The following is a 14454-nucleotide window of genomic DNA, read 5'->3' as shown; positions in this document are numbered from 1 at the left end:
CTTTGCCAAGTAAAAGACCTAGTCAATGCATACAGAGAAGACATAGGGACAGTGGAGAAAATATTTGTTGGCAGTTGTTGCACTGTTGATTTTTTTTTTTTTTTTCATATTTTTTCATCTCTATTGTTTTAACTGAGAAATGACTTGCAGACAACTGTTGAAAAGTCTCTACTGTTCAGCAATACAATTTTGACATTTCCTTCAGCAAGACAGTGTGGTTTTTATTCATTTTCGGAGCCCATTCAAAACTTGAGGGCATTGCATGAGAAGAGATAATCTAGTGTATCCATAAGATTTTTCATGCTTTTATAAGTTTATAAATGATGAAACATTTGTGATGAATCATGTTGTCTCAACTCAGGCAGTAAATCAAACTTGTTACAGACCCCTTTTTCTTTTAGCTGGAGGAAAAATTATTTCCTAAATGCTGAACTTAAACTAGCAGCCAAGTTTTTTGGTTTGTTTTTTAGCAATGGCTGAAGAAAAAAGAAAGAAAAAAACATTTTTGTCATAAAGAAAACACTGTTATACTGTGTCTTATTTGGACTATTATGCTCTTGATTTTTTTAAGGATCATTCAGAGTATTATATGGGTGATTGTCAGGAGGTTATTATGCTTGATAACACTTCATTAACCTGAGTGCTGTTTAGTCATTTTTGCTTACTCCATTGTGTGTCACTTTCACTTTCAGAATTCCATGTAAAGGTATAAACTTGTTTGCCGTCACGTTTCAAATACAGTTTTAGTTTGATGGTTGGGAAATTATGTATTTTCTGTAGCAATAATGGTTGTAAAACTGCAGTTTGTTGATGAGTCATGTTTGAAAACGAATGTGTCTACCAACTGAAACATGCACAACTGCCCAAAAAAAAAAAAAGATGATTCTGGTTCTGGACATTCAAGAATATGGGTGTTTTTTGATGATACTAACTGTTGTGTAGGGGGAGTCTACATGCCAGAAAAAGAGTAATAAAATACAATGTATATACAGTATGTATAGGTGTAAAAACAGTCATTTATTTTACATTACTATGTACAAAATATTTTTTGAAGGAATACAAAAATAGAGGGACTAAAGGCATAAATCCAATATGTTCCCCAAAAGCAAGTGGGCAAAATTCGTAACTATGAAAAATCTCATTACCTAAAATGTCAGGTTCACCCAAAAATGAAAATCCAGTCATTATCTACTCACCCTCATTTCTACTGAAGGCCAGGTTTAGTTTTTTAGTCCACAAAACACTGCTGGAGTTTTGCAGGAAAACAGTGTTGCAGAATCTCCCAAGCGATGAAAGTGAACGGTGACCAGTTTTCAAATGTAAAAATACAACTGCAAAAGTAAACATAAAATGCCTCCATACTGCTTGTCTGAGGTAATCCAAGCCTCCTAACGTCCTGACATGCCGTTTGCACACCATCATGACACACACACTCCAAGTTCAGATGGTGTGCATGCGCGCATGTGAATGTAGCTCCAAGTTAAGGATCTACAGTAAAGTTTTAAGCTAAAAACATGGTGTAAATGACATATTTCACGTCAATTTAGCATGTCGGGGCCTTAGGAGACTTGGATTACACCAGGTGAGCAGTATGGAGGCATTTAAAGCTTTTTTGGTTTGTTTGTTTTACATTTGAAAACTGGTCACCATTCACTTCCATTGTTTAGGAGATTTTGCACCACTATTTTCCTGTGAAACCCCAGTAGTGTTTTGTGGACTAAAAAGGACTAAACGTGAACTTCAATCAGCACGAGGGTGAGTAGATAATGACTGAATTTTCATTTTTGGGTGAACTATCCCTTAAGATAAAACTTGTGAGGTCAGACAACACCAACGTATGCACACACATTTACATTTTTTTCTTCCTGCCATATGAACACATTCTGGTCATGTGAATTTTGTCTCAACTACAAACCGGTGGAGATGAATTAAGCACCTAAAGCTAAACGCCGTCCTCACAGACTAGCTGGACGAACACCTTGTCGTTAAGTGCTTCATTCTGTCTGTAGACATACATTGTGTTGTTAGCAGATGGGCTGGTCTCTCCATCCTTCTCTTCTTCACCCTCCTTGGACATCAAGTCATTGTAGGAGGCCACACAGAGATCATGGTCCTGGAGGGACACAGGGTATCGGAGCGAGGCTCTCTCGATTCGCACTGAGCGTCGAACCGGGGTGAAGAAACGAACCTCCTGGCCATTGACCCGTGCTGGTTCCTTCTGTTGGCTTGGAGGCCCACTGACAGAAAAGAAAAAAAGGAAAAATCGTAATTTTCAACTTCATCCAGCCTCCAAGAAATCACTGTGACGACAGCCAGTTAAGAAGGCCATGCTGGCTTCACTATCATCTTTCTCCCTCCTTAGCCCTTTCCCCATTTACACCTGGTATTAACATGAGTCTTTGGTGAGCTGATCATAAGTGGACAGCTCTAAGTGCAAGCATCAAGGCACCCAAGATCCACTGAGGACGCGTTGAGATCAAATCACCGACCACATTCTGAGGTGGTTTGGACCACATGTGGCCAAATTCTTTTACCAGTGTGTACACAAATACTCTGATACCAGATACGAACGAACATACTTGGGGCCGTAAGACTGCTTTTTTTCTAGAGCTAGACAATTAATTGCAATCACAATAAAATCAAGCTATGGCCAAGTGCAATATCCAAATCGCAGAAATAGAACCACATTTGAAAAGGGAAAACTGTTGTGACAAAACAGCATTATAATGAGGTATTGCAGAGCTGCAGAGACCACCCAGCCTAAATATCTTGTTCTCCAGGTGAAAGAAAATATATTTGTTTGGTACAGAAGTAACAAGGCCAGCTCTCTGATTCACGACTGCAGTTAAACTGATACTGTTTACTGTTACTGATGTTTAGACAGAAGAAAGATAATAAGGCAATGAGCTGACATGTCTTACTCCCTTCCTCGGAAAAGGACGCACATGTCATGTCAGGAAATCCAGTCATTATTCTATATATCAGAACGGAAGGTAATTATGGTATGTGCTCACCAGCAATCACATGCTTGTAGTGAGCAATGCCTGTCATGTCTGGAACATATCTGCTTCAAAATGTCTAGCATCACACTGGTGCAGAAACAAACGAGTTGATTGACGTGTGCATTCACCTCTGCTATAATGAAGTGCTTTGAGAGGCTCGTGCAAATTTGAGTTGTACATCACAGTCACAATTCACCCTTTCTACAAACAGACTGACTGGTGGAGTCTGCTGAGCACTACAGCTGGTCCTGAGACACCTGAAACATAAACACCTATGTCAAGATGCTCTTCATCAATGTCAGCTCTGTCTTCAGCATGACAGAGACTGCTGCCACGGAGACATTTCAAGGAAGTCCCTGACCTGGATCTGGAAAAGCAAAGTCTGCGTCAGGAGACAGAATAAGGGAGTTCACCAAAAGCCGATCAATGATACTAAAGGACTGAGACATCTGATGACTGTACTCATGCTATTAGACAACAGGTGTAGGGCTGGGTATCAGTATCAGTACTTGATACCTTTTAAGGTATCGACCACAAAAATAACACAGTACCAATTATCAGAATTTCTCTGATCATTTCTGATGGCTGCATTTGATCCTCTTTGTACCTAGATCTTATAAAAAAAAGACTATATGAATGGTTTGCTCGTAGCCAGTCACAGCAAGCACTCAGTTTAATCTACAGCCATATAGCTCCAACCTATCTCTGTGAACATAGGTTTCATCATTGTCACTCTGGTCAGCTGAGCAGTTGCTCGTCGTTGTCCCAAGTTCAACGCACAGACAGACTGCCTTGCAGTTGTAGCCCCCAAACTCTAGAACAAGGTGTCCCTGCATTTTAGGTTGGTCCCTACTGGAGTCGTACCAATACCAGTACTGGAAATTCCTCTGATACAGTCTACAATTTGCAAATCTATGCATTGACTCATTACTATGTGATTTATTAGCCCTAAAATGGGACCCTGTTACCTCCCACCAGTGTGGGAAGCTTTGCAGTGAGAGTTGTGTGTCTATTATTTTACTTTTGTCTTCTAAACTGATCTTTGTGTTTTTTGGTTTGCTTTTCATATTTTATTGTGTATTGTGTATTTTTATGTTGGTTTTTTGTCTTTTTATGTTACGGAGTTGTTTTTATGGTTTTGCTATATTTTGGATTGTGCAGCAGTTTGGTCAGCTGATTGTTGTTTTAAATGTGCTCTGTAATATTATAATTTGTTTTGGATTCGAAGCATATTTGACAGAGGAGGCAATTCAGCGCGCCAATACTATTCACCTGTGTCTTTTAATAAAACTAGATGCATAAGAATCCTAAGGGTCATTTCAGGAAGGCTTCCATTCATATGATGGGTATTAAATGAAGAAAAAAAAATGCATCAAATTAAGCACTCTGTTGGTACTGGTTACCAGTGACAACGGCATGTACCTGCTTTTGCTTTCACTTTGTGAGTCTGTGTGTGTGTTCGTCATCAAGATAAAATGCGGCCCTGGACACACCTGCTGTTGCGGGAACTACCACAGAGCCAGTTCTGAGCACTTTACTCTTGTTTGTCTGTCTGTGGACAGATTTGTAAATGTGATAGTGATAGTAACAATCGTACAAGACGCACAAACGATACTGCAGGTGTGTTGCTGAGATGCAAATGAAGGCAGTTTGAGAAAGGGTGTAGTCCAACCCATGAGAACTCACAGAGCACACATTACAATGAATTAATGATTACTGAGTTCTCATGGGTTGCAGCTGGTGTGATCCCATTGCAAAATGGTCTCTAGTCTTGGCAGTGGTATCAAAATTTGTAACAATGTCTAGTTCAAATCTCTAAATGTGATTTTTACTCCCCTCAATAAAGCAGAAACACAACTAATCAGCCAACTTGCTAGCATTAAAAACATTAAATACTGTATCTAGTTTATGGAAGTTGCAATAATGACTCAAGCATACCCAGGAGTTGCTGTAATCTTGTACTTGACTACAGAAGAGTTTCCTTTCTCTCCATAGATGAGGGCTCGGACAGGTTTAGGGGTCATCATTGGGTTGTTGATACTCTCAGGACTGCTTTCATCTGATACATTCTGGTCCTCCTCTTTCTCATGTTCCCCAGATGCTGCCAAAGACATGAGTTAAAGCCTTTTAAAACCTTGTCATCCAATGCCTGTAAACACAACGCTGATACATAATCATCTCATAAAGTGGTTATGACAAATGTTTTTACATGTTTAAGAAAACTGTGGCTTATTTACACATCTCGCAGATATGGAGCCATATTAGCATTCATTCGCAGTTGTGTTTGTGTCCACCTAGCTTCTAAACAGGGCTGTCCCCTAGTAGTTGCCTTAACTCTTAGTCAGTGTCAAGAGTCTTCGTCGAACATGTTTTCATTAGTCATTAGTCGCAAGAAAAAAACACCTCAAATTCGTTACCATTTGGCCTGGGGGATTGTTGCAACATGGACCTTTTTTCCAGCACGGTCTGCTAAGTGTTCCATTAAAATCAGAGGGAATTTAAATTGGTCGCAGTTGCATTCCTTTTGACTGTTTTGAAACACTCTAAAAGGCTTCTTATCAAAAACCATTACTTTCTCAATGGTCTCACAGCGGTTTCCTGCTATTTAAAGGATGCATTATTTAGGTAGCATGATGTGCCGACATAGGTAGGTTAACAACACAGCTACACTCTGCTCCTAGGGATCTGGAGTTAATTCATGGGTCATAAAAATTAACATTCTGATCAGTAGTAAATGGTTTGCAGGTGGGTGAAATAGGGTGAAGTGGCCCCCCACTAAGAGACATACTGAGTGTGTTTACACACACGGTACAGCAGCTATGGTTTCATTTATTAAATCTGCCCAGATGTGATGTTAATTAATGTTCTGTGTCCTTCTACACATGCAAGAGGTATGCTGCTGTGCCTCATACATAAATACAAAACAAACATACATACAAACAAATAAGATAATGTAGCAAAGACTGTGTACAAACAAGACAAAAACAATACAGTTCATTCATCCTCCTTTACTGTGGTTACAAATAAGTCATGCAACCCAACCTTGGATCTCGTCCTTTTTCTTCAGGATCTCAAATACCACAGTTCGCAGCTCGTCCACCGGCTGAAACAGAAAAGATGGTCAGAAAATGAACAGGAACACAAAAAAGGAGTTATCAATTTTAGACTACAACACAACCTAAACGATGACTGTGTTGAGGAAATGAAGCTGTCAGAAAAGTTGGACCATTGTGTAAAACAAAAGTAAAAACAGAATGCAATCATTTGCAAAAACCTTTTCAATCTTTAACTGTACAAAAACAAGATATTTAATGTTCAAAGTGATTAACTTTATTGTTTTTTGTAAATATACACTTTTATATACACATTCTGATTTTGATGTTTGCAACACAGTAAATAAGCATTTGGGAACTTCTTTTGCATTCTTGCTTGATATATGACGTCAGTTGCTCAACAGTCTGGGGTCTCTGTTGACGTAGTTGACGTTCTTGAATTGTTGGATTACTTGCCCAGGCAGTTTTTCCACAAAATGAACCTCTCACCCCATCCATGCGTGTGAATGACAAAGACTTGTGATGATGACCTTTTAATATTTAATCACGATGCTGTCACCTGTTATCAATTGACCTGTTTATCCTTTGAATGTTCCAAACAGATGTTTGTTGATTACACAACTTTTCCAGTCTTTTGTTGCCCCTGTCATAACTTTCTGAAATGTGTTGCAGGCCTCAAATTAAAAATTAGTGCATATTTACAAAAAACAATAAAGTTTGAACATTAAATATCTTCGCTTTGTACTATATTCAATTGAATACAAGCCGAAAATTATTAACAAATCATTGCATTCTGTTTTTATTTACATTCCACACAATGTCTACACTTCTTGGAACTGAGGTTGTAAAACCTGAACTATGCAGCGAAGGATGGATCGAATGAATGCATGGACACACGACAATGCTGACTGCATAGGCTCTGTAAATGCTCATTGTGACCAACAGCGAAATACGCTATCTTCAAGATGTCACTGAAGGTCAGATAAACAAAACTTTAAGTGAATTGAAAAGAGTTTAACAATGAGGTTGTGACTGCACCATACTAAATGCTAAAACACAAGCTCAAACTACAGTAACAGTTTACATATCTACTACTGTACTGCAGAACAGAGGACATGTTTGTGGCTGAATATTAAACATCTTCTATTTTCTGAAAAGTTATTTATACATTTTTGGCATTAGCTTCTGAGCTGAGCTGACAAATGAAATCTAATATTAAAGTATTGTCAACTTTTTAAATTTCATTTCCATACATTAAACATACATGTGTGTCTATTTCTCTCTTTCACCCTCTCTTGCCCTGGTTTCCTCCTTGTATCCTTGCCCTCTCATTTCACACAGGCTTGTCTGTGCAGGACCATCTACTATCCATGTCTATTTCTCTCTCTCTCTCTCTCTCTCTCTCCCTCGGTCTCTCTTTTTTGGCTGTTGGTGCCTCATTCCATCTCCTCTCTCCCTCTTTCTTTTCCTCTCTGTATGCTTGTTTCTCTTCTCCCAGATGTGTGAGTGGTGTGCTTGAAGCTTAATTTGTTGTGTTTTATCTGTGCTCTTCTCTGGTCTCTGTGGTTAAAAGGAATTTGTGTGGCTCTGAGGCCATATTCATAAACATATAAAGGACACTCTCAGAGAGCCCCTAACTTTCCCTAACATTTCTGCCAAGGAGTAACTCAGAAAGGGAGGGAGATAAACTATTATGCCACTGAGGTGTGGCTGACCTTGTTGCAGTGTATGACACATTTTTAAAAAATGTGAATCTGTGTGAAATTAATAAATTAATGCACTTAGTGATAATGGGGATACAAAAGACAATGAAATCAATAGGCCTCATGACAGAATTCAATCTCATTAAGACATGATGTAACTAAGCTATTGTGTAAAGAACATCTCTGTTGAATAAATAGTAAGCCATAGCCATTAAAGTACCATAAAAAAAGGTTTGAAAACACAAGTGTACTTGTGCAGTAACATATGCTGAATGCATGCTGACAGATGTTATATTTATTTGCTTACATTTATTTACTATGGTGGTAATTTTAGTAATTTCCCCTTATAAGTACTTTTAATACTTATAAGGGGACAACTTTTATGTACATGAAGGCCCGTTTGTGAATCTGCGAAGTGTGGACCTCTAGTGGAAATTAACTGAACTGTGTCCCAATATGAGACTGAAACTGCTGTAATTGTTTGTGTGATCACTCTGCTGATGAAGGTTGTGACAAACCCAAGTCATCACTGCTGCACTGATTTATTTTTATGCTCAATGAATTGCAAATCACCCACAACAATCTTAGGCCCAAGTAATCGATTAATCAACTTATCGTTTCAGCTCTAATATGTACATAAATGCACATTTTTTGCAATAATCCCTCAAAAATGATTAAGACTTATGACAAAGAAATGTAATGCAAAAAGGATATTTTACAGTTTATCAATAAATATTATTGTCAATGGTATCAGGGCACTGAAACAGTAAACTTTCACCTCTATTTTAATAATAATAAATAACTACAAAAAAAAAAACACCAATAGAGCTAAATATATTAAACCTGATTTAAAAGGATCAAATTTACATAACATGTTGCTTACAATTATGCTAACAAAAGAAAACAAAATGCAGTACATTCTGTTAAAAAAAAAAAAACAGGCGCATATTGGACTATATATATAAAATGTCATGGTTTTCTGCATTAATTTGTCATAAAATGTGATCTGATTGTCATCTAAGTCAAGGGTATTGCCAAATATAAAGTACCTAAAATAATAACACAAAAAATTCTGATCTTTCATGTCTTTATTGAACACACTCATTCAATATTCAAAATGGTAGTGGAAAAAGTAAGTGAACCCTTGGAATTAATAACTGGTTGACGCCCCCCTGACAGCAATAACCTCAACCAGGTGCTTCCTGTAGCTGTGGATCAGACCTGCACATCGTTGAGGGATTTTAGCTGATTCTTCCTGGGAGAACTGCTTTAGCTCTGTCATATTCTTTGGACGTCTCATGTGTATGGCTCTCTTCAAGTCATTCCATAGCATCTCTATGGGGTTGATGTGTGGGTTCTGACTTGGCCACTCCAAAAGGCGGATTTTGTTTTTCTGAAGCCATTTTGTTGTGGACTGAAGTATTTTTTGATACACTTGGGAATTCATCTTCCCCTCAATGATTGCAAGCTGGCCAGGCCCCGATGCAACAAAGCAGGCCCAAATCCTTTTTACACTAGATGTAGTGCTGCATGTTCTTTCCAAATAGTTCAATCTTAGTTTCGTCACTCCACAAAACATTTTGCCAATACCGCTGTGGAGTGTCAGTGTGCTCTTTTGCAAACTTCAGGCATGCAGCAATGTTCTTTTCAGTAAGCAGCGGCTTCCTTCGTGGTGTCCTGCCATAGACACCCTGCTTGTTCAATGTTTTATATACTGTATACTCATGAACACAGATGTTAGCCAGTTACAATGACACCTTCAAATCTTTGGCTGTCACTCGGGGTTGTTTCTTTACCTCACTGACGAGTCTTCTTAGTGCTCTTGGGATCATTTTGACTGGGTGCCCACTTCTTGGTAGAGTAGCCACAGTCCCAAAGTGTCTCCATTTGTAAATTGTTTGCCTAACTGTAGACAGGTGAATTTCTAAAGTCTTTGAAATCACTTTGTAACCCTTTCCAGCTTTATGTAAATCAACAATTCTTGATCATAGATCCTCTGAGAGCTATTTTTGGCGAGGCATGGCTCACATAAGCATATTCTTCTTGTGCGGAACAAACTCAAAAAGTTTGAGTGGTTTTTATCAAAGTAGCTCTAGTCCACACCTCCAAACTCATTTTCTTAACAAGACTCCAGGTATGCTAACACCTGACTCCAATTAGCTTTTTTGAGGTCATTAACTCAAGGGTTCACATACTTTTTCCACTAACACTATGAGGTTTTTGTGGTTGTTCTCAATAAAGACATGAAAGATCAGAATTTTTTTTGTGTGTTATTATTTTAGGCACTTTATATTTGTCAATACCCTTGACTTAGATGACAATCAGTTCACATTTTATGACAAATTAATGCAGAAAAACATGAAATTCCAAAAGGTTCACATAGTTTTTCTTGCCACTGTATCTATATATGCCAGTACTGATATAGCTGTGATAGGCCAATATATCTTGTTGTGGATGCACATGCACATGCATATGCAAGTGGTAACATTACATACATTCCTCCAAAGGTTTCACACTATACTACTGATCAACGGGTGGGGTGACTCCACAAGATATGCTGCAATGTGTCAGCAAAGACAGGAAAAGAAGAAGACTGCTAGTAAGTAAACATGAATGTAAACAATGCTGGATTTGCTGAAATGTTTTATGAGGAAGCAAATGCATTTACACATTTTTCAGCCAAAATGCATCTTGGGGACAAACATTGAATGTACATATAACTTCTATATCTCTACAAGAAAACATCACAGGGCACATTTAAGAACCGTACAGGCCTCTCATGTAATATATTTCTTAAGTTTGAACATCATGGATGTCTTACCTCCAACACAACACCAACAGCCTCTTCAAACATGGGCAGGACATCCAGGTTTCCTTCTTGCTCCATCAGTCGGGCCTGACAGATCCAATATTTGGCAAACTTCTGTGACACTGCCGGCAGCCGTGAGAGGACCTTCTTCACCTGGTCTGAAGGGCAGCCCTGTGAGTGCGAGGGAGGTAAATTCATACACTGAAAGAAAAGGCATCAGTATGCTCCAACCAAAGCGTTTGTCATATGGTCGAACCACATCTGGATCCCCCCCCCCAGACCTGCAATGTTATTCAATAATTTGCCTCTCTTTCCATAAACCTGTTTTTTCAAAACATTTCAAAAACTACACCAGTTCCGCACAGTGATGGGCCAGGTGTGCAGGAAAAAGACATACAGCAGGATCTGAACTTTTCTCCGAAGCTCTGTTTTTCATTCTTCACACAGCTATTTCACATTTTGTGTGAACAAACAGGTGCCAGTACCAGTATCGCTATCAGCCTCCAATACTACAGTACCTAAAATGCTGGTATCTGTTTCAGCAAGTACACAATCCGATACCGCACAATTTATTAACCACAAAACGGGACCCAGCTGCGTCCTGTATACCATTTTTTCCCAGAATGTTCTATGGCATTCATTCTGTCTATGTAATTGTTCATGTTAAAGGGTTTAACCTCAGCCAGGCCATATAACAATGATCAAAATCATATAACACATCATACAGGAGTTAGTACTATGCAGCTGTTAAAATAATTACAACAACAACAACAACAACAATAATAATAATAATAATAGATGTGTAATATAAATGCCAATGTGGTCTGACAAATAAAATCGTTTTGAGTACACCAGGTCTAAAAGGATTCAGTCTCTCTTTATTTACTCTTGTAATGTCCATGAATAAGCCCACCTTAAAACATTTGTGCAGCACATGCTTCCAGTAAGATGTTATATCCACTGGGAAATTACACCAGAAAAGGGCAGGAAAACAATAAAACTCTTAATCCACAACAGACCTCTTCAATTAATTTGATGCAGTCAGCCAGGGATCTGTCCACGGCACAGATGAGGGAGTGAGCCTCATCTTCCTCCTTCATGGTTGCCCAGAAAGGCTGGGGCACAGAAACTGTGCGCCTGACCAGAGGTTTAACTGGCATGGGAGGACGCTTGTAGGAAATGCCCTTAGCTTCGCGCCATTCCTGTAGTTTTCTCCTTAAGAACAAATAACAGGGCGGAGGGTGCAGTTATAAGATGACATTTTATTGGACAGCACAGCAGAAAATGACATAGGTCCCAGGACAGACTGGTGTACTTCAGATTCAAGGGAGGAGAGGAGATTCAAGTATTACAAATTAGAAGGTGGCATAGGAGTGGATTTTAACTGCCAGTCCAAGTGACATGACATGAGTGAAATCATTATTATTGTCCCGCTCCAATGCCGAATGAATGACTCCCACCCTGTCCTGTTCCTGTCAACACACAGTCTGCACGTCATGCACTGGTCACATGACTGCAACCAACCAGCGACCAGAGCAGACAGAAAACACATGAAAAAACAAATTAAAAAAGATAACAGAACTTCTAGCATTATGTTCAAACTAACAAAATAGTTTTTCTTCATATTAGAATTGCAGTTCCCTTTTGCAGTGGGCAAGCGCCAAAGTCTCAAGCCAAACTCTAAGTCATGGTGAACCACACAGGATGTTGAAAATGCATTGATTCAATTAGGGCTGCAATTAATTGTCATTTTCATAATTGATTAAGCGGATGGTGATTTTCCAGATTAACTGATTAGTTGTCTGGTCTATAAAATGTGGTAAACTGATGAACAATACTGATCACTGTTCTCGTTTTGCCCAAAAGATATTCACTTTACAGTCAGAGGAGTAAAGAAACCAGAAAATATTTATATCTGAGACACCGATATCAGAACTTTGTCATTTATTCGTTTAACAATGATTTAAAACAATTTATTATCAAAATAGTTGGCAATTAATTTAATAATTAATAACTAATCATTGCACCTTCAGATTCCATGGTGCAATATTATTGTTTCATGCTATACATTTACTGGAAGTCGTTCTGTTCTACTTACATTCTTTCCTGCTGGACAGCCGTCAGCTTCTTTTCCTCAGTCTTGGGAATGGTTCTGACTGGGACCTTTGTCGTCTTCATGTCTGTGGCGTGGCCTGTATGGCTGATGGTCCTGGCAGTCCGTGGCACTGTGTGTGACATCCCTGGTGCACTTGTTCTTTTTATATCTGTTCGCGGTGGTGGAGCATCTGCTGAACTGTGTACTTTCTTGCCATCTGTCACTTTACATGTCTTGGTTTTCCCTCCCAGGTCAGCCACAGCAGCCTCCATAGCTCCATCGGCCACTCTTGAACTGTACCTGTTCGCTGGCCCCAAGGATTGTCCAGAGGTGACTTTGCACTGTTGGCCATTTTTATCCCCTGCACCCTCCGAACTCAGCTTGGTGGACTTGTTTGTGAGCTGTCTGGCTGATGTACTAGGTCGTGACATGTAATATGTATTTGTGCACTTGGAGGAGCTGGATGTTGATTTCAGTCCACTTGATTGTTGACTCTTACAGGATGGATGAGAAGATTTCCCTAAAAGTGGTTTAGAGTTAGGCTTGTTCTGACTTTGAACTTTAATCCCAGATCTTGCAGTTGAAGAAATGGTTGTTCTCTCATCAACAGGCTTGTTTAGAGTAGTGGTAGGTAATGGTTTGCTCTGAGCCGTGGCAGACCTCTTGGAACTGGAGACTGATGATAAGGTTCTAGGCCGCACCTTGTTCGTGACAGAGCTAGTGGTGGCAGTATCAGCTGTTGTGGCAGAAGTGTGTGTTAAATTTTGATTTTGACTGTTTCTTGGCTGGGTCACCGCGGGAATGAGTCCTGTTTTTGTTTTGACAATAGGGCCGAGACTCATCCTGACACTAATGGGGCGTGACCAGGCAGCATTTGAGCTACTGCTGAATCTGCTGTTTGATTTTGTTACAGCTGTTCGTGCTGCATTTGAAGAGGCTCTGCCTGAAGATTGAGTTCCTTGGGTGCTTGGCTGTTTCTTGAGATGGCTGGCTGCACTGAGGTTGGATTTGGACAAACCATCAATGTTCATTCTTGTGAGCACAGGGTTTTGTTGGAGTTGTTGCAGTTGTTTTGGCTGTGCTGGGCCACATGTCGCAGATGACGAATTGCTGCCTTTTATATTAACTGTTTTACTGATGCCAAAAACTCTTCTGACAGGATGTGTAGTAGATTGAGCAACCAGAGTTGGAATTTTTCTGTTTTCATAGCTCACTTTGTCTGCTGAAGCCATGTTCTCTTTTCCAGTAACACCCTGTGAAAACAAGTAAAATTTAAAAAAAATTCAGTACTATCCTGGTCCCAGACCTCTGAATCACAGCCCACACGTAAGCTAAATTTAGTCATTAAATTATGAGAAATCCAGTCTGACTGTGCCAGCAGCATTCTTGTGAAATTATTACACCCCTAATTACACCCTCCATTGCCTGTGCAGGTAAGTATCCATACCCACCTTTGGTACAGATGTCACAGGTTTCTTAACCTGACAGTCATCCCGGAGGTATGGCCTGAGAAGAAAATTTTAGTGAATGAATTTATTCCTGATATACTGTGAAAAACAACATTTCAACACAGTGACACATGCAGTGATGCAGAAATGTTTTTTCCTTACTTAAGGTTGGGCTGTTTCAGCTTTCCTTTTGCTGCCAGGTATTCCATCAGCTTCTGTTTACGCAGCTCTGTGACAGGAATAATGCAGAAATTCAGCAGTGGGACCATGAATCACATCATACTCGCCTGTGAATGCCATATTGAAGAGTCATGATTTTAGCCTTAAACCCTAAAATCATTTAG

At 39.4% G+C, this 14454-nt stretch overlaps 1 protein-coding gene across 1 annotated transcript; it reads right to left on the bottom strand.

Annotated features, from left to right (window-relative positions):
- Positions 1 to 998: 998 nt before the first annotated feature.
- Positions 999 to 13700, bottom strand: ckap2l (cytoskeleton associated protein 2-like). Its single transcript, XM_084728285.1, has 6 exons — positions 12666 to 13700; positions 11587 to 11782; positions 10580 to 10738; positions 6045 to 6105; positions 4941 to 5103; positions 999 to 2237 (listed from the first exon to the last, which is right to left on the bottom strand). The coding sequence occupies exons 1-6, from the start codon at positions 13691 to 13693 to the stop codon at positions 1943 to 1945; spliced, it is 1902 nt and encodes a 633-aa protein (XP_084584411.1). The 5' UTR covers positions 13694 to 13700; the 3' UTR covers positions 999 to 1942.
- Between the last annotated feature and the right edge of the window lie 754 nt (positions 13701 to 14454).

The sequence above is a fragment of the Lutjanus erythropterus genome, chromosome 10, assembly GCF_056507025.1.
Source record: "Lutjanus erythropterus isolate fLutEry1 chromosome 10, fLutEry1.hap2, whole genome shotgun sequence".
Lineage (NCBI taxonomy): Eukaryota > Metazoa > Chordata > Actinopteri > Lutjaniformes > Lutjanidae > Lutjanus > Lutjanus erythropterus.
Note: the sequence above shows the minus strand (reverse complement) of the source record. Positions and strands in the feature narration are given on the sequence as shown.